Below are 21,171 nucleotides of genomic sequence, written 5' to 3'. Positions count from 1 at the left end.
GTGCCTGGCGTATTGTTACCTAAAAGCAGAAAAGGCTAAAAAGAATATTTATGGATGGCATGTGGGCATCTCTGTCACCTTACAGCACTGGGGTCCTTGCTCTGAATCTGGCAAGAACAACATTTGCCCGGAGTTTGTATTTTTTCTCCCTTGTTTGAAAAAAAAGCGCATTAGATATTTTTGTCATGGTCATTGCAACCAATGTTCTGGCCATTAGGGTACCCAGCTTTCCCACACTCCTGAATAACCTGCCTTGTTACCTGCAAATATAGGCAAGCTCCCAAGTCACAAAGCATAACAAGGCATATTTGAGGGTTGTGCAAACATATAATGGGACATGGACATTCCATCTAAAACCCCAATTCACAGGTTGTGTGAAATTGCAGCTCATCCCCATTCACTTCAAGGCTTGTAGTTTTCAATAGTGTCAATAAGTAGCTCATAAAATTAAAAACCTCTGGTTTTCGGGTACAGAAGCAGTGTAGTTGCAGTGCAAACCCAGCTCAATAGACCCATGGTGCAATACTAGTAACAACGGCTACAGTTTCTAAAAGGAGACAGCAATGTTTTACTTATCCTGCCCTGCCCCTTTAGACCCAACTCATGGGACATTTATCACTTCACACCTCAAAAGACATTGCAGAAATGTCCCTTTAAAATATTTTTCAAGACAGGTGGCAGGTATGGTGAGTTGTCACAGGAAATCATCGTCTTCCGAATCATCGCCATCTCTTGCCAAAGCCTCTATGTTGTGTGTGATATCTGTGATCATGCGGTTGAATCGATTGGACCCTGGTGAGCAGCTGTCATAGTTGCGCACGGCAGAGGCAGACGTATTACTCATGCTGCGCTTGATCCTTCCAAAACTGTCGGTAAGAATTCCTCCATCACGAATTCCAATGCTCTCCAAGAAATCTTCAAAGTAGCCAATGTCCAGATCTGGGATGAACGGCCTCAGTCCTGCCAAGGAGAGCATGAATAAACATGGGAATGTCGAAATATATTTTTATGGGGATGGAGCTCCAAATCTCCTGCATAGGAATTAAATTAATTTTATTATACCACTACCATTGTGAGATTGTGGTATACTTTGTATACATTTAACTCAATAACAAAAAATCGTATGCATTAAATGTTTGCTAACTTTTCAGCAAACTATTTATAAAACCATAATACAGGCAATTCTAATAAACTATCTAGAACTGTATGCAGACGTGCGTATCTAATCCTGCGGCATGTGTAATTGTGTGCAGACGTGCATATGTAATCCTCTGGCGTGTGGAACTGTGTGCTGAGGTGTGTATCTAATCCTTGGACGTGTGGTACTGTGTGCAGACCCGCGTATCTAATGCTACAGTGTGTGATATTGTGTGCAGATGCACATATCTAATCCTCCAGCATGTGGTACTTTGTGCAGATGCGCGTATCTAATCCTCCAGTGTGTGATACTGTGTGCTGATGCGCGTATCTAATCCTTTGGCATGTGGAACTATGTGCAGACGCATGTGTCTAATCCTTTCGCTTGTGGAACTGTGTGCAGATGGGCGTATCTAATCCTCAGGCGTGTGGAACTGTGTGCTGACACGCGTATCTAATCCTTCGTCCTATGGAACTGTGTGCAGACGCGTGTATCTAATCCTCTGGCGTGTATCTCAGTTTGGATATCAGTGTTGGATTGTGCATGTGGAGTGACCATGTGTATTGCAGTTGGAATATGAGTGAAATACTTGCAGGTTTGTATTGGCTAATGGGGGGTCATTGTTTTGGAAAAGCTGTATCTCAGCAATGGTACATCCAAGCGAGTTGAGGCCTTGTCATAAACCTTCATGGACACCTGAAGTATCTATGTGCCAAATTTGGTGAAGATAGATCCAATCATTTGGTTGCGCATAAAGAACAGTGCGAAGCCAAATCACGGCCCTTCTGTGATTTGCTCCAGTGTTGCATGACCGGAGTGGCAGGTAATGGGGCTAGAGAAGCGAAGGTGGAAAATGTTATAAGACACTTTGAGCAGGAATAAATTAGATGATGTGGGTCAGTAAAAATGAAACTGCAGGACTACAGACAATAACAAAGAGGTGGATACAGAAAAGGAACCTGGGTAAATTGACAATGTTGGGGCTTGATAGGAAAAAAAAAAGAAAAAAAAAGGTCTCTCCTCCATACCAGGAAGTCCAGTAGTCTTTTATAACAGATTCTGAAGAACCCCCTTTAAATAGGAACTGAGAAGCCGCAATGGGCCATTATACAAATGATACCGTGGGGTAATGCCCACAATCAGTGCCAGCACTGACTGTGGGTATTAAATTACCTAAAGTGTTATTTTAATGGTGGCGCATTGCCATTTTAGGCTGGGTTCATACGGGGTATTTTTGGACCGGATTTTGATGCGGATTCCAAAAACTCCCATGTGAACCCAGCCTTAGGGTGTTAGTATGATAGCTGGAAGCCTATTGACCAACCAGCGTAGAAATAAGTGCAAGCTACAGACAGACCCTGTAGAGGGGGAAACTGCCAAAAATTGCACATTCATTTAATGGCATGTATAGTGTTATTCCCCATGTTCATATACTGTACTACTGATTTATGCAAAGTTTGTTTAAAGGTTAGGTAACTTCCCTAGTGGTGACTGTAATCAGAATTTATCACATAACTACCTATACACCGGATATGGAGCTCAGAGTAAGAAAAACTGAGCTCTGACATTGTAATCACAATTTCCAGCCATTGTTACCTAGTAGAAGGAATTTCCTATTCTCTCCATACAGTTGGAGCAGCTCTCGACAGTAGTCCTTTACATCCATCCCAAGACGATATTCACGCAAGAGGCAGGCAAACCGGTAAATCTCCATCGGGGCTAGTTTGTTCCTCAACTAGAGAAAAACGACTATTTTATTATATAGAATGGTCTTTATAACATACTGATCAGTAGAATCATTGATTGTGTTGTGAATAGAGATGAGCGAGTAGTATTCGATGGAGTAGGTATTCGATCGAATACTACAGTATTCAAAATATTCGTACTCGATCGAATGCTACTAGCTATTTGCTGTAAATATTCGATTCAGAACCAGCATTGATTGGCCGAATGCTATACAGTGTATAGCATTTGGCAAATCAACACTGGTTCTGCAGCAGGCTCGTCTCCGGCAGAGCCAGCGTTGATTGGCCGAATGTTGTACACTGGTCAATCAACGCTGGTCAATGCATTCCTATGACAAAAAAAGTCATCTGCCTCGTAACAGCAAGCTGCCAGCTCTCCTGACTAGCAAGGACGAGCCTGCTGCAGAACCAGCGTTGATTTGCCGCAGGCTCGTCCTTGCTAGTTGGGAGAGCTGGCAGCTTGCGTTTACGAGGGAGCTTACTTTTTTTATCAGCGCAACTGCAAGCGCTGTGCAGTTAAAGCGCACGGTCCCTATAGACTATAATGTGGTCCGTGTGCTTTAACTGCACAGCACTCCTCCTAAACACTCTCCTCCTGCTATTCGTGGACTTGGTGACTCTCCTTTAGTCGAATAGTGGTTTCCCCTGAAACAAGCATTTTTTCCCATAGACTATAATGGGATTCAATATTCGATCGAGTAGTCGAATATTGAGGCTCTACTTGAAATGAATATCGAATCTCGAATATTTTACTGTTCGCTCATCTCTACTTGTGAATCCTTTTTCCCCTAGTCCTAACAGCAGAATATGGTAGGACAGACAGAATGTTAAATTGAAATATTTAAATGACTATATCCCACCCTGTACCCTGTAAGAGGGCAAAAGAGACCTCCCCTCACTGTATTATAAAGAAGAAAAAATATATATATAAATGCTAAGGATGGGGGGTGGAGGGGAATTAAGCTTGTGATGCTGTTAGGACTAAGGAAAAACAGATTAACAACGTAATCAATGATTCCATTGCATCCTACCAGCAGCACAATATAGGGATGTAGCAAGTAAACCACTAGGGAGGGTTCTCTCGCACCTCTGAGTTTAGTATTGAATACCCAATGGTGTGGACTCAGAGCTACACCTATCGAATTTATAATGTCTTACAAAGGTCAACTGAGAGCTCCAAGAGGCAGTCGCACTGATCTGTTCTAGAGGAACCACGCAGTTCTCTGCCCAATAGGCAGAAACGGCCCAAGTTCAATGGGCTGTTATGGTCTGGGGATCCTTGACCACGGACTGGCCCCTAACTGATAACTTCTCAGTACAGTACAGGAAAAACACACCAAAAGAAAACAAAATCGGAAGTATGAGCAGTTTGGACTTCTAGTGTGGATCCTCCTACACCCTGCCTCGCACAACTAGAAGTAGCTGTGGGCCTGACTAACTTGCCTGAATGGGCACGAGCACAGCCGGAGAAGTAGCTAACCTACCAAGGGAAATAGAGCCCCTGTCTAGCTTCACGTTTACGAAGGAGAGGCAGATACAGAACAAGCCCCCCACGGATGTCCAGACTTGGACTAACGGTGAACATGAGAACACAAAAGCATAGGAAGAGAATAAACGTGAAACACAGAATAACTGAACTAAGCAAGGGATAGGAAAAAACAGAACTTAGGATCACACACAAAAAAACCCTACCAAAATTCCAAACTTCCAAACAGAAAAATACCTAGGGCTCGCTGCGCCCGGAACACTATGTCTGGATACAAGCTCAATACTTAACGAACCAGTCCTGTGTGAACAGGAGCAAGAAACCGGATGGGCCAGGATGCAGATGGTAGCAGCTTCAGACAACAGACCATTACTGAGAACAGGAACAGACGTTTAAGACCGGCATCAGATAGCATGTGCAACAGCCTTATATAGTAAAGAGAAGGCCTCGCCCATGGCCTGTCAAGTATTCAGCACTGCAGAGAACTTAACCCCTTCAGAGGCCAAGACACACCAGGCACTGATCCACCAGGCCACTCACCACGTGATCCACGCCCGAGTGCCAGAGCAGAAACAGCATGTCTGGTGTGAACATTCCCCTGCCGTGCATGAGGTGGTTCACGCGCTGAATGCCGTCCGGACACTCTGCGCCTGAACCTAACAGGCCGAGACTGCTGAGACCGGGTCATAACAGCTGTGACAAAGACAGACGGGCGCAGCCCCTAGGGAAAAAGGAAAAGCAAATATCCTTACTTATCCATCTGGACAGGGTACCTATAGAAGCCCTGAGCCACTTGTTCCTACCAAAAATATTAATTAGCAGATTTTTAGATCTTCTGAAAGAAAGTGTCTGCTGTAAATAAATGCATAAGCATCTTGCCAAATCCAGTGAGTGAAGCTTGCCTTCCTCTTCTGATATAAGAAATGTAAAAGATACTGGAAGGGAAACCACTTGGTTAATATTAGTTTCGGAGAGCGCTTTAGGGTTGAAACAAGGGAGGAATCTCAGCTGAATTGTCTGGAATGAATAAGGGATAAGGATTTTCTGCTGAGAAGGCCTGTAGATCTCCAATTCTCTTTACAGAAGTGATAGTCAATAAAAAAAAGTTGTCTTAAATTAAATGAATTTAAGATAGACTTCTACCAAGGGCTAAAGATCCCAATGTGGAATGGGGGCTGTGACTGTAGGTCTCATTCTTGTGTCTACTTTCAAGAACCTCTTGATCAGAGTATCCCGTGACAAACACCTGCCCAAGCAAGATGAGAGGGCTGTACCCGCACCTTCAGAGTGGCAGGGCTAAGACCTTCGTCTAATCCATCTGTAAGAAGCTGAGTAATTTGCCAATAGAAGGGTTGTCACTGTTTGCTCCTTTCTTGCAGTATCAATCCCTGAAGATTTTTCTTATCTTGGCGTAACTTCTTTTGGTGGACTTTGCTCGAGAAAGAGGGTGTGCAGGAGGGCATCTGAAAGTCCTTTAGATCTCCATAGGGACTCGTCAATAAACCAAGTTCTGGATTAGGGGAAGCTTGACTCATTTGAATGAGTTGCGAAAACCAAGCTCTTTCTCTCCAGAATGGTATGATGTCTATTACCGTGGCTTGGTTGTACCTTTGGTATCATGGAAAGTGGAGGGAATATATCTGCCAGTGTGACCCTCCAAGTGGATGGACAGGGTGCCGAACTTCTCCACTTTGGAGTCTGATCGCCATGAGGTCTATCTCCGGAAAGTCTGTTCAAGGACCTTCAGATGTAGACAGCGGACAGATGGGTCAGATTTTTCTCTGCCCAGGGAAGAATGAGGCCTACCTTTCTGAAAGGAGACAGGGAACTGGTGCCTCCCTGTTTGTTCAGGTACACAGTAGTCGTCATGTTGTCTGCCTGGATTTCACAGCCTTCCCCCTGAATTGTGAGGCAAAGTGGAGAAATGCCAGGCTAGAGTTCTCTCCAGTTTCCGGGTCCCTTGACCTGGTACTTCACTCAAGTGCACAAAAGAGTAAGGCCATGAATTGCAGATGTCTTCCAAGTCCAGCAATGACTACAGAAATGTTCAAAAACTTTCTGTGTGGAGGAAACACAAGAACATGCAGGTATGTATGCTTCAAATCCAAAGTAGCGAGGAAGTTGCCCCGCTACATAAAGGAGGTGACAAATTTTATGGGCTCTATACGAAACTGATTTTTGCGTATGAAACAATTCCCCTGATTGTTTGGGCACCAAGAAGACTGGAGAATAAACTCCCAATCCTTCTGTGAGGGAAGGAACCTCTTCCAAAACCCATTTTTGAAGGTACTCCATAACGGATCCTTCAAGAACCACTTGGTTTCCTGCAGGGAGTGGATGAGTCTGAATAAACTTGTCCCACGGAGGATGACAGAAGTCGATTGCATAACCAAACAGAATTACATGCAGGACCTAAGGATCTTGTATAAGTTCCCTCCCAGTCGCCAGAAAGTGAGAGAGGTGTAAAAAAGTCAGGCTTTAGGAACCAAGGACTAGGTTGCTGAGGCTGTTTGGGGCTTCTGCCTCTCCTAGTTTGTTTGGACCTGCCCCAGAAACATTGTTGTACTTAGAGGCTTTGTCCGCCTGCTAGGGCTTTAGCCATAAGGGTCTGCATGCAGCAATGGTGAGAGCCATTAACTTTGTGGCCAACTTAACCTGTTGGAGTGAGGCGTCAGCCAGGAAATCTGCAGCAAGGGAAATTGACCTCATGAAGGACATTACGTGTGTCCTATCAGCACACAGGGGCAGAAATATCCCATATTGTGCTGCTGGTAGAACGTAAGGGGACTATCATATCAACTACCAAAGGGGTATTTCCGTCCTCCTGCCATAAATACACTAGGTAGGAATACCCCTTTAATCTCCTTCTATTTTTCATCTCGAGCTACATGATGTCTTCTACTCCACATCCAAGGCTCGCTTTCAGTTTGCAGAACCTCACATCTCTCTGATCAAGCTGGACAGATGCTGCTTTATACTAGGCATAATATAAGAGGGTACTATGGGAGAATATATATATATATATATATATATATATATATATATATATACAGGGTGGGCCATAAGTCCCGCACCACCCCTATAAAATGAGAACCGCATGAAATTTAGTAACCAAATGTCATGATATATGGTTTGGCAGTGGGGGAAAAACTTTTAGGCTATATTACCGAGTTGGCGGCCATCTTGAAATCCGGCCATCTTGGATGCAACTGTACTTTTTCAAATGGGAAGGGGGTGTTGTGAGACATCAAATCGAAAGAGAATTTGATGAGGAATTCAAAGGTGTGCTTGGTTTTGACATATCTTTATTCCTTGACATGTTATTGACATTTTTGTGTTTGTTACAGGTTGGTGACATGGCGCACAAGTTAACACAGGAGGAGAGGGTAGAGATTGTGCTGATATCAGGTGAGCGGACTCATCGTGTTATCGCAACTAATTTCAATGCTCACCACCCAACCAGACCACCCATTTCCCATACCTCAGTCGGCCACCTAATTCATTAGCTGATGCCTGAGTAATAGAGCAGGAAGCTAAAGTCCTGCTGCTCCGGTCTATTCAACTATATCAGCATTCTAAAGATGCCGAAGTAGTTAAAAGAAGGCATACAGCCATTTCCCCACTGGATTGTCACGGCACCCCCGTTGGGATTGGCTGTTCTAAACCTTGAAGTGAAATGGTTAAAGAGTTGGGCAATGCTCTATAAAAGTTAGGTGGTCAAAACACACCATGGGCACACAACCTTGCAGCAGGTTAGAAGTCACAAATTCACCAATGTACAGTAACAGTATAACAGATGAACTTTATCAAACTATCAACCACATGCTGAAACTAGAATCTACAGCAGCAGTTTTTAAACCAACAACATATCAATCATTGCTGAAGGAAATTCTGATGCGTGTACATCCTGCGTGGTCCTGACCTAACATGTATCAATACAGCCAAAATATGAAAAGGTGCAAATTGCACCCAAAAAAATGTGCATCATGATGTTGCATCACATTAGGAATTATGCACATTTAGCAGTTGAGGTGCGTTAAACAACCAGCAGAAAAATTGATAATTTGTTCCAGGATTTAGCAACTTTTTGTGAAATGGTAGCTGTCATGTGATTTTTTTACAGGTAAACATGCAAAATAAGCATTTTGCCTTTAAAAATCACAGCAAAACCACAATCTCATCGTGAGGATCCAGGGGGTTGAAGAGGGGCAATCTCGCCACCCTAACCACCCACATGCCGTGATCGCTATTGAGAACATGGCATGACAGCTCCGTATTATTAAGGCATTGGGCGTTAACTATTTGCTCACTTCAATGTAATGGTATGGTGCAGAATGGGAAAGGGTTAAACTGCACCTCAACCACCACATGTGAATAACACCTTGCTAAAGTGAGGTGCATGCGGTTAATAAAATGGGGTGCAGGATAGGGTTACTTACTATTAATCTGAAGCACAGTAATAGTAATTAACCCCATCCTGTATCTTATATTAATAAACGTTTAGATAATGTCGAGGAGACATGGAAAACTACTTCTACACACACTTAGCATGGATTTTTAATTAATTGTAAAGCTGTTGCTTGATTTTTGCCAGCACCCAGGTATATCAGTAACCTGCAGAGCAGTGGCGAAACTAGGAATGGTGGGGCCCCCCGACTGAAGCCGAAGACCCCAACCGACTCCCCCTACATTCCTGTGTGCACTGTTATGCCCCATAATGGCCCCTGCACACAGTATCATGCCCCATAGTGGCCCCTGTACACAGTATTATACCCCATAGTGACCCCAGTACACAGTATCATGCCCCATAGTGGCCCCTTCACACAGTATTATGCCCCATAGTGGCCCCTGCACACAGTATTATTTCTCCTAGTGGCCCTTGCACAGTATTACGCCCCATAGTGGCCGCAGCACACAGTATTATGCCTCATTGTGGACACCCATGAACAATTATTATACTCTGGGGTCTTTTCAGACCCCAGAGTATAATAATCAGAGACCCAGGGGTATACAAACATAAAAAAACACTGTTACATACCTCTCCCTGGCTTCTCTGCACTCCCCGCTGATGTTGGCCATCTTCAATGACGTATGGGACGTCACGTGACCCGGGGCCTGCGTCGAGATGCATAAGGCCGTAGGCCGCGGTCATGTGACGTCAGAGACGTCACACAAGTAGGCCCAAAGAGAGGTAAGTAAATTGGGCCCGTTACCTGATGGAGTTACTCTAGATGGTAATGGCCTATTAAAAAAAAAAAAAAACGCAGTGCTAGCGGCTGTCGCCGGGCCCCCTAAAGTCCCAGGCCCTGTGGCAGCCGCTACCGCTGCTACCCCGGTAGTTAGGGCCCTGCTGCAGAGAATACATCATGGAACAGCCCTTACCTGCAGCTTTGCCAATGCTACTCTATATGGCATCAATCTAAAGTTACTATCTTGAGAGGTGCATGATGGAGTCACTTATTATTAATATGAGGCACATGAGGGTTATTAATTCAGGAAATTCATGTAGCTTACATCACTGGTAACTGACTCCATCATATACCTCATACTAATATGTGAGGTACATGGAGGCCCTCTATTAGTAACTCCATAACTCCAGTAAGATATATGAGGAACACAGGGGTCAACAGGGTTATAGCTCCTATTTCTGACTGACTTTGCTGTTTTAAAGCCAAGCTTCAAAAATGGCACCAGAACTAGTTTTGCTGACGCTATAAAATCGGAGATATCAGCAGTTTAACAGCAGACAAACTATTTTTTATTATTACTTAATGCACCTTATTGTTGGCTTTGGATTGTGGTGGCTGTGGTAACGGAGGAGAATCGTCCTTCGTGGTGCTAGAGTAACATCACCTAGTTGTTTCCCTCTTCAGTTTCAGTGCACACATCGGAGTGGGCAATAATTGCTTAGCGGGCTATTATTTTTAGTGCACAGGTAAGATGAAAAGCCACGTAGCCACCCAACCACAGAGCGTATAGGAGTAGTAGTTATGGCATATTAGGAAATTTACCGATTAAGTACTTTTAGCAAAGTTCCAGGTCTGCCATCAGGTGAAGGTCCAAATGAACAGTAGCTACATATGTCTAGTATTTACATATCAAAGGGATATTCCAATCTCAAGGATCCCATCTATACTCCTAGCTTATGTAAATTCAAGAGTTTTAGCTAAATGCTATGTGAAATTACTCTGTCCATTGGTTATACATCACTGTCATGACACCTGGCCTGTATCTGATATCACGTAGGAAAGACTGCTCTCTGGGAGGGCTGAGATCTCCAGACTGTTATCTACAGCTCTGGAGTACTCAGTACAATCAACTCAGCTAATTGTGGTTTGGTGATAAAGGCTAAGGGGTATCTCCATATGTAATCATTAAGATAACATTGTGTTTACTGGAAGTCCGTTATCTCGGAGCATGTAAGTGTACCCTGTATTATGCAATATACATTCACTGTGCATATTATTTAATCTGCATTTCTATTAGATTTCCAGTAATCATAATAAATAATTTCTCATGGTCTATATCTACAATGTAAATTTCTATATCTACTGAGGTACTTCATAGTGTCCTGTTCATCAAACAGTCAAAGCCCGCCCACCAGCTTTTTGAAGAATACAGAAAGTGAGAAGAAAAGACAGCAGGCCAACTGCTGAAAGAGGGAGACAGGAAACCCCTTTATGTCCCCACCTAGTGCCTTTGTGTCCCAATACACTTATAGTACTTCTCTCTGAGTAGTGCCTCCACACAGTATAATGCTACATTGGTTCTCCCATACAGTATAATATCCTTTAATGCCCTAATAATGCCCCCTTTGTAAACCCACATGGTATAATGCCGACTTAGTGGTCTCCATATAGCATGAAACCCCCATCAGTGTGTCCCAATTTTAGTGCTGCTACAAACTACAGAGCTCCCATAATGCCCCCTCCCACCAGGAGGTGTAAGGGCGTACTGAAATCTTTCACCTTGCTCCTGCATAGTGACACTGAAAGCACACAGGAACTCACAGTTATCATGTAGTCCTGCAACTGCTCCAGGGCTACGCCATTCTGCTCACAGTCACTGACTCCAGATGCCAGACTCTGCTCAGACACAGCAAATGAGGGAGACGATTCTCCACTATAATGCACCTCAAATGTGTCATGGGAGCCATTGCTGGAAATGAAGAGAGGATATAAAATAAAAATTATGAAACCAGTGGAGTAACTAAAGTTTTGGGGGCCCCAATGCAAACTTTGAACAGGACTCCCTACCCTATCCCTACAGCATATTCTCCATAGCAGTAGTTATGGATGCTACAGTGTTATCTCATAGGGGTACAACTATAGGACTCACAACTGCCATCATCAAGAATAAGGTAAGTGGAAGCGGCGTGCTCTGAGAAACAGCTGATCTGCAGGGATTCTAATAGTCTGGCCCCTTGCCAACCTAAAATTGATGGACTATCTTGATACTATTTTTAAGATAGATGTAAAGGGATATTCTAATTCCTTTCAATTAACAACCTATCCTTGATATGATTTTCCAAAATTTTAATGTGTTCTGAGCTCGAAACTTTTGGAGTTTGTCACCTACAAAACATTATTATACTCGGAGGTCCCCTTTAAAGAAATATTTCATCCCATTTAAAGTCTATGACTTCAGTTTACTTACAAGGAGCTGCAGCAGCTGAAGTCGGCGTCATATGAAAAAGTTCCATCAGTATGTGAGCTATCACCTGAAATTAGACAAGAACAATTTAAAGGGAATCTGTCACCATGAAAACGCAGCATAATGTGCAGGCAAACTGCCCCGGATGAACCAGCAGCAGTTAAGGTCCTACACCACTCTATCCATCACAATTTGGTGGTTCCAGAGCTGGAGACAGGACCTCTCTATACACATCTGTAACAAGCAACACAGCATGGATTTACAGCCCTGAATTATCATATAGCTGAGGAGAAGAAAAAGAGAAAATGAGCATGTCATCCTGGATGAGGATGACTACGGTACATACGGTACATTAACTGAGTCGTTCATGATGTTAAGGATGCCGCCCTCTATAGGGTGGTGTACAGAGTGCACTCTGTTCTCCTAATTCCATCCAGGAGATTAGATTTGCATATTTTTTACTCATAATCCCTAGCGGAGCAGGAATGACTTGTAAGTCTCCGTACTGCCTATGTAGGCGAACACTCTCCCTAATGTGGACGAGTGCCCCCATACTACGGTACATAGGGTCAACCTGGGACCGCTTCTTACAGAGCGACACTTAAAGAGGACCTTTCACCATATCCGGGCACAGGCAGTTCTATATACTGCCAGAAAGCTGACAGTGCGCTGAATTCAGCGCACTGTCGGCTTTCCCGATCTGTGCCCGGTGTGAAGAGCTTACGGCCCGGTACCGTAGCTCTTCTATGGTCAGAAGGGCGTTTCTGACCATTAGCCAGAGACGTCCTTCTGCCTCGCGGCGCCAATCGCGCTGTGCTGTGGAGCCGGGAGGAACGCCCCCTCCCTCTGCTCACACAGCTCGTCCGTAGACTAGCATTATCAGGAGAGGGAGGGGGCGTTCCTCCCAGCTCCACAGCACAGCGCGATTGGCGCCGCGAGGCAGAAGGACGTCTCTGGCTAATGGTCAGAAACGCCCTTCTGACTGTAAAGCGCTACGGTGCAGGGACCGATAGCGCTTTACACCGGGCACGGATCGGGAAAGCCGACAGTGCGCTGAATTCAGCGCACTGTCAGCTTTCTGGCAGTATATAACACTGCCTGTGCCCAGATATGGTGAAAGGTCCTCTTTAAGCTGTGGGACGCAGCAAAACTGTGAGCGCCATTTTCAAGAGAACTAACTTAGGGTGCTTTCTCATATACCAGTAGCCATAATTCTTCTAGATAGATAGATATGACACAGAAGCTAGACAGATATAAAATAGAGACGGAGAGTATAGGACTAGTCCTGGGCCGCTGCTTATAGTGACTGATTCTTATATATTGCTTACCTTCTGGAGCAGGAAGGTTCACATCACGCACAGACTCCTCGCACATTTTCCTCTGCTTCTTGTCAAGGAGTCAGCTAACCATATCCAAGTTTATTATGCTCCCTAGACCTTATTGCCATTTTTACTAACAGAGAACCCACCATCAGTAGAGCCCATGCAGTTTCAGGCAGGGGTGTTTAGGGTGTTTAGTGGGGATCAACTGTACGGATGAATGCAAATATGACCTGCTCCCATTTTTACACTACGAACCTGCCGCCTAGTCCTAGTCTTAGATTAGGCAGCCTTAAAACTCTGTAAGAAAGATGATTACTGTCACGATGGGGCGCCAATCAATATGGAGACAGGCCCAGGATTTAGAATTGTGGTCAGCCTGCTTCTCTACCTAGATGTCATGTCAGCCACCCAATGCATCTGATCAGATGACCCAGAGTCAGGACCAGACTGGAAACCTGAGGTTCTGAATATAAAGAATCCCAGAGGAAGCAAGTTTTAAGAAGTTCCTGAATAAGTGCCATAGTCTTGGATCCACTTCTGCACAATCCACTGTCCAGACCAGTAAGAGAATATATCCGTGTAACAGGTCATCAGGAAATGTAAATTTTCGGGTCACCATCAGCCACACAGGCAACCTGCAAATTTAGATTTCCTGAAAGCCATGTGATGTTACTACTGCCACAACTAGGACCATCTAAGGCTGAGTTCACACAGGGTTTTTTGGACCGGATTTTGATGCGGAATCCGCCTCAGAATCTGGCACAAAAAAACACCTCCCATTGACTTCAATGGGAGCTGTTCACTTCCTTTTTCTGCGAGCGGGAAGAAACGAGCTGCACTTTCTTGCCATGGATTCTGCGGCTGAATCAGCCACAGACGTCTGTGTCGCAACACTCCCTATAATAATTCATTTGGGCCTAATCCGGAGTGGAATGCCACGACTGTCAGAATGCCGTGACAGTCGTGCTAGCCGTCACAGGCGTTTTTTGGACCGGATTCTGAGGCGGCTTCCCACGTCAAAATCTGTCCAAAAAACCCCGTTTGAACCCAGCCCAATTAAGAACGTGCCCCACACACTTATAGGGGGCCAAGTCCCTGTCCCAAGCCCACATCTTACAACGTGACAGCCATGGCCTCTCCGGAGGGGACGTGTAATGATAACCAGCTCGGTCCACACATTCAATACTCTGATCTCCATAGATGATCTGGAAAACTTGGCAGATGAGTGCACAAGATTCTTCTGCAGCATCCTGTAAGACAATTACATTAAATTCATGGTGCGAGATAATGTCAAGAGCTTCCTGCTGTACCAGTTTTGACCATTTGGTGGACAATTCCCCTGCAGAATAGGTAAGAATCCCATACATAGTACACTGGTCACTCAAGTTACAATATTGATTGGTTCTAGGAAGACCAATTCTTTAAGAGCACAGACAACTTTAAGTACAAGCACTTTAAGAACAAGCTGGATTTCTCAAGAAACAATTTATAGGGGGTACATACCGGTATGACTCTTTGGTCACTATACTATTGACTGTTATGTATTTGTTTGTTTTTTTATTTCTAGTTATTTGTATGTAAAATGGGAAAATATTTTCTTTTTAGTTTTGGTCTATTTTTACAGTCATTTTTCACAAATCCAAAGAAGCAAGTTTTTTCACTTGCATGAATACAGCCTTATACAAAACACTGTAATACTTTGCTATATTTCTCCTGTGCACATCCATCTTTCATGTACAGCAGATGTCGCCAAAGAATTAACTTGAAGACATTATATACTGAGACCCTGACCCCAAATCCCAAACTGTCAGTCCAAAGCAAGAAAAACTATGAGGAATGGGGCGGTTTACATTGTGTTTTGGTGATCAGTCTATGGATGAGAACATATGGAAACTGAAGGATCAGTTTCTGTGAGACAGTAAAATACAACATTTTACTGCCCCCGCCCCCCTTCCCAGAACAAAAAAAAAAGACAGAGACATATAAGATTTTACTTAATGGTGAGGGTCACTTGAAGAAATCTAAGCAGAAAACCAATGCAGATAAGACAGTATTAAAGTTAGATACAGCTGCTGTACATCACTTTCTAGGAAAGGAAACTCTTCAGGGTCCTGTACACCAGGCATGTCAAACATGCGGCCCGCGGGCCGCATGCGGCCCTTTACAGGCATATCTGCGGCCCGCACAAAAGTCTCAAACTTTGTCTCTAAAGTTTAGAGACAAAGTTTGAGACTTTTGTGCGGGCCGCAGATGTACAAAACTCACGCTGCTACTCGCTGTGTAGACGTGTTGTGATGACGTCACATTGCGTCTACAACTGTTAGCGCGCGCGAGAGAGAGTGCGGCGGGGGAGCGAGGACTCTGAGTCATTGGAGAAGGTAAGTTTAATGTGTGTACACAGAGGTGGAACGTAAAACTGGGGGCAGATGAAGGAGGGGACGGCATGACACTGGGGGCAGAGATGTGGAGACATGAATCTGGGGGCAGAGATGGAGGGACATGAATCTGGGGGCAGAGATGGAAGGGGAACATGAAACTGGGGGCAGGGATGGAGGGGACATGACACTGGGGGCAGAGATGGAGGGGACATGAATCTGGGGGCAGAGATGGAGGGGACATGAATCTGGGGGCAGAGATGGGGGGGACATGAATCTGGGGGCAGAGATGGAGGGGACATGAATCTGGGTGCAGAGATGAGGGTGGACATGAATCTGGGGGGCAGAGACGGAGGGACATGAATCTTGTGGGCAGAGACGGAGGGACATGAATCTGGGGGGCAGAAACGGAGGGGGCATGAATCTGGGGGCAGAGATGGAGGGACATGAATCTGGGGGCAGAGATGGAAGAGGGACATGAATCTGGGGGGCAGAAACGGAGGGGGCATGAAACTGGGGGCAGAGATGGAGGGGGGACATGAAACTGGGGGCAGATGAAGGGTGTATATGTAAACAGATAATTTTCTTTTATGAAACTAACAAAATCTTCTCTGAGAACAAGGCTGACTGATCACCACTTATCATCATCTTTGATCAAAGTAGGCACTGCGTTGTCATTTCAGGCTGATATACCAACAATTGTTAGCACAAAGAGGTGTCAAGCCTCAGGACAAAACACTAAAAAAGATTGAAAAAAATGATAGCAAATAAATGTTTAGTTTTTAATTGCTGTATTTTTGTTAAATATATTAGTTGCTGTTGCATATTACTACTTCATATCTTGTTTTCATGACTGCTATAACACATAAAAGAGGCAAAAATGTAAACTTATGTGTGGGTATACAATCATGTCCAACAGTACAAAACTACCACACAATTGATTAATAAAACATAATAAATTTTATTAATATCTACTAAAACAGTAGAATCACATGACATATATGAGAGACAATTACATAATACAATTCTATTGCTATAAGCAAGTGGGGGTAGACAAAACTACATAGTACCAACTAGCCAGTAGTAGGTAGAAAACAGATGGCCAATAACAGTTACATGAAGTAGGAATGGTCCTGGATAAGAACAACAATATATAATAATGTATGGTGCAGGATGCACCTAACCATAAACAGCAGTGTGACAAAGCCAGGAACCCAGTATCTCTCCTAGGTGGTATAACAATACAGTGCTGCCATCTTACCTACCAACAAGAAAGGAAACGCCCGACGCGCGTTTCACCTGCACATAGGCAGGCTTCCCCACACTGTATTGTTATACCATCTAGGAGAGATACTGGGTTCCTGGCTTTGTCACACTGCTGTTTATGGTTAGGTGCATCCTGCACCATACATTATTATATATTGTTGTTCTTATCCAGGACCATTCCTACTTCATGTAACTGTTATTGGCCATCTGTTTTCTACCTACTACTGGCTAGTTGGTACTATGTAGTTTTGTCTACCCCCACTTGCTTATAGCAATAGAATTGTATTATGTAATTGTCTCTCATATATGTCATGTGATTCTACTGTTTTAGTAGGTATTAATAAAATTTATTATGTTTTATTAATCAATTGTGTGGTAGTTTTGTACTGTTGGACATTTCATGACTGCTGTTAAAATACGTGTGTGACATTAGCAGCTGTGTGCGGCCCTCGCAACAACCTCTTGTTACTCATGTGGCCCTTGGGGTACCCTGAGTTTGACATGCCTGCTGTACACAGATCTACCAGAAAATAACATGAAGCCGCCCAGGTGTCCATAGATGAGCTTATCCTGGCACTGACAAATAGCAGTACAAAGCATGTAGTACCGCACTGTACTGTAGATAGGCGCTACTAAGTAGCTATTCAGAGCTGGCACTTCACTAATACAGCGGCTTTATCAGTGATATAAAGTATTGTGCAAAGTACTGATGGGCGGTGGAGTAACTTGAGGGTGTGCAGAGGGTGCACCCAGGACCCAGGAGGCTTAGAGGATCCATAAGGTGTCTCTTCCTAGCATAAAGAGAACAGTACTATAAAACAGTACATTATAGTTGGGGGGGCCTAGTACAGATTTTTGGTTACCTAGATACAGAGCATTACAGGAGCGGTCTCTAAAATTCAGCCTTCCTCCATAAATTGGGAAAAATGACAGCATGTATTTTTCTCAAAAATAAAAACACTGTGGATATAATAGGTTTTTGTTTTTTCAAAAGGGTCCCTGAACTACCACCCACCCCCCAGTGTAAAAGTACTAACATTGAGATGTTAACAGAGATTTTACTCTGCAGTTCTGATCCACAACAGAACTCTGATCCACAACACAGATGGCCTTTACCAGCAGTTCACTTCTACGGCCTCTCTTACTATGTGAAACTGCCGTAGGGCCGGGCTACCTCTTAGTCCAGGTGGGCAGTTTACAACTGTAGGCTTATGCATGTTATGTCAACGTTGAGCAGGAGGGACACAAAGGCTGAGGCTGATTGTATAAAAGATCATATATACACACACACACACACACACACAAGATCAACAACTCACTCTATTTTCTACAGCCAGAATGATCAAGTTGCAGTAGGCATCCAGACTTGGCTCCTTGGGGTCTAAAGGATTCTGTCCTCCTGGTCTTCTCTCCCAGCTGCCCCCACAGGGCTGATGTCTCTCCCAGCTTCCCCCACAAGGTTGTCTTCTCTCCCAGCTGCCTCCACAGGTCTGACGTCTCTCCCAACTTCCACCACAAGGTTGACGTCTCTCCCAACTGCCCCCACATGGATGACGTCTCTCCCAACTGCCCCCACATGGTTGACGTCTCTCCCAGCTGCCCCCACATGGTTGACGTCTCTCCCAGCTGCCACTGAACGTCATTCTCCTTTCCCAATTACTGCATGCCTTGCCCCCACGACTCTTTTCCCAGCTTCCAGTCTCCTGCTTTGCTCCACCCCTCTCCAAACTACCTCCACCCTTGGGTCGCCCATCTGAAGTTCTATGTGCCATCTTCCAATCTAAACTACAAATAGTATGGCGTCTCTCCATAGCACCCCCTATGGGTTTTGAGCCAGCTCCACCTGCTCCTTGAGTTCTGTCAGGCTTTCCAACTGGAGGTTTTCTTTCCAAGCTACCAGAGGCTGGAACAGGGTCCAGTCCGAGACCTAAAATAAAGACAAAAAGAATGAGACAACTCCAAAACTAACAAGTAGTTCCCCACTACTCTCTCCCCACAAGAGACAATCTGTTTGTTATACCTGTCTTCAGAACTAATAGATGAAGGGCATCATCCCTTACATAGGATGCTGCTGCAATCTCATGTGTGGGGATTCGTAAAATGAGCTCCTCATTGTCTCTCCAGGTCAGTAGGAGGCTCCGAGCTGACAAGCTGAGGATACTGTCCTGCTCCGGGGTGCAGTGGAGAGGAAGCTCCTTGAGTTGCTGCACAAACAGACAAAAAAAACCTCAATCAAATTATAATCAATCTATTGAGAATGTAGATAGATTCTTAGGCACTATCATAGTTGTTATATTCTTGTATATAGGAGGCAGTATTATAGAAGTTGTATTCTTGTGCATAGAGAAGTTTTATAGAAAGTAGAATTGTTGTCATATATTTCTACGTAAGAGGCGGCAGTCATTTTTGAATATAGGGAGCATTGCTATAGTAAATTCTTGTAAAGCAATGCCCATATATTATACAAAATGCAGAGAGAAAGCCTTTTGTAGGAGACAGACATGAAAGGTGAGACACTCAAACATTTTTTAGTGTAATTCATGAATCCTCATGATGGGGTGGGGGATCTTACCCTCGCAGTATCCAGAAGCTGCAATATTTCATCTCGACTTGATGGATTAAGAGAGGCCACAACCCATGTAAGATGACCCAAGAACTGTCAAGAAAAGACAATCTTTTGTTGGTTCCCACGTATTTGGTTACCCGGTATTAAACGGAGCAGATTGCAGCAACACATAAGCACTGATAAAGCCGTCATTGAGCATCTACAAGTAATATCAACTTCATGTTTAAGAAGCTACTCCTAGCTACAGGACCCCAAAATCAACTAGATACAATAGGACCAGGATCCGCACATCCCTCAATATCTTCTTACCTTTACTTCTTTCTCCACATAATCATGCAAAAGAATTTCAGGATCGAGTAGAAAGTCAGGGGGCATCACAGGCACAGAGTGTAGGGGTCGGCGGTAGCTACTGTTCCGGACTGCAGAGCGACGTGCAGATTTAAGTGACACTAATCGTTTGATGGGTGACACCAGGGCCTGGAAGGTAAAAAGCAGAGATGGACCAGCAATGGGGGGACAGATCCAATGATACAAAGGCCAGAATAACCTCATGAAAGAAATACACATGGATGTTACACCTTGATACCTTCTTTCCCTTTTTGGTCTGTTGTTCCATGCTGCAGACTTCTAGATATCTCCAGTTATCCCACACTTCTCTTATAGATCCTCATCCAACCTGGCTTCACTTCTGCTCCGGGTCCTTCAGCTTCTCGACGTCCTCTGTCTAGCTGGCTCTGCCTCCTCTTCCTCTCCATTGTTATTTTTCTGGAGAGGAAACTCCACCAGATTCAGGGACAGAGCTCAGTTCCTGCCTCTGTCCAATGTGATAAGGGAGAAAATGGTTTGGTCAATAGGCAGGAAAAGTGCAGTGCAATTCACACGGCCGCCTCTAGGTGGCAGCACTAAGACTGCAGGTGTATTCAGCATAAATGGATCCCTAAATAATTGCTGAAATGATAGACTTCTAGCACAAAAGTACAGAAATAAAAACCTGCATTTTTGAAAGGTTAAATGGGCTGTAAAGAATTAGAAAAATATGACTGTTTTCTTCCAAAAATAGCAACGCAAGTGAGCCGGCTCTGTGAGGTATTACAATCCACTCACTTTAATGGAACGGAACTGCCTGAACTTGACACAGTCTGGGAACACATGTGGTACTGTTTCTGTAATAAAGCAGCAATATTTTTCCAAATCCTGTACAAGCCCTTTAAAATCAGCCATAATGCTATTTTCCTGCGGATGTTTATTGCAGCATTACAAGAGAGTACAATGTGGTACTGGCCATATGCTCCTCTCTGGGGCCTGGATACACCATGTGCAGCCATATGGGTAAACGCCTCAGCATTTTCCTGCTTGGCATCTCCATATTATACAGCATCAGGTCCGCACATTATCTATTATTTCTGCATTGTGTCATTATGTAAAAATTGTTTGTGCGATTTTGTGTCTCTTACTCTATAAGCAACAAATGTTTTCACCAATGCAATGATGTGACGTTATCTTCATGAAACCCTCCATCATGGTGGTAAAGAAGAAAGACATACTGGTGCTCGGCAGTGGGTTAGCCATATGTGTTAAAGACCCTTTGGTAGAACAGGTGGTGACCAAAGAGCACCTATA

The 21,171-nt window shown here is 44.2% G+C and overlaps 1 protein-coding gene across 1 annotated transcript; it reads right to left on the bottom strand.

Moving 5' to 3' along the window:
* Positions 1-445: 445 nt before the first annotated feature.
* CCM2L (CCM2 like scaffold protein) lies at positions 446-20,306 on the bottom strand. Its single transcript, XM_075276917.1, has 10 exons — positions 20,138-20,306; positions 19,861-20,028; positions 19,558-19,641; positions 19,006-19,189; positions 18,305-18,912; positions 14,462-14,594; positions 12,026-12,089; positions 11,380-11,527; positions 2,735-2,873; positions 446-960 (listed from the first exon to the last, which is right to left on the bottom strand). Exons 1-10 carry the CDS (start codon positions 20,165-20,167, stop codon positions 695-697), a joined length of 1,824 nt encoding a protein of 607 aa, XP_075133018.1. The 5' UTR covers positions 20,168-20,306; the 3' UTR covers positions 446-694.
* Between the last annotated feature and the right edge of the window lie 865 nt (positions 20,307-21,171).

The sequence above is a fragment of the Leptodactylus fuscus genome, chromosome 6 (genome assembly GCF_031893055.1).
Source record: "Leptodactylus fuscus isolate aLepFus1 chromosome 6, aLepFus1.hap2, whole genome shotgun sequence".
In the NCBI taxonomy this organism is placed as follows: Eukaryota; Metazoa; Chordata; class Amphibia; order Anura; family Leptodactylidae; genus Leptodactylus; species Leptodactylus fuscus.
The sequence above is the reverse complement of the archived record's forward strand: the minus strand, read 5'-3'. Positions and strand labels throughout refer to the sequence as shown.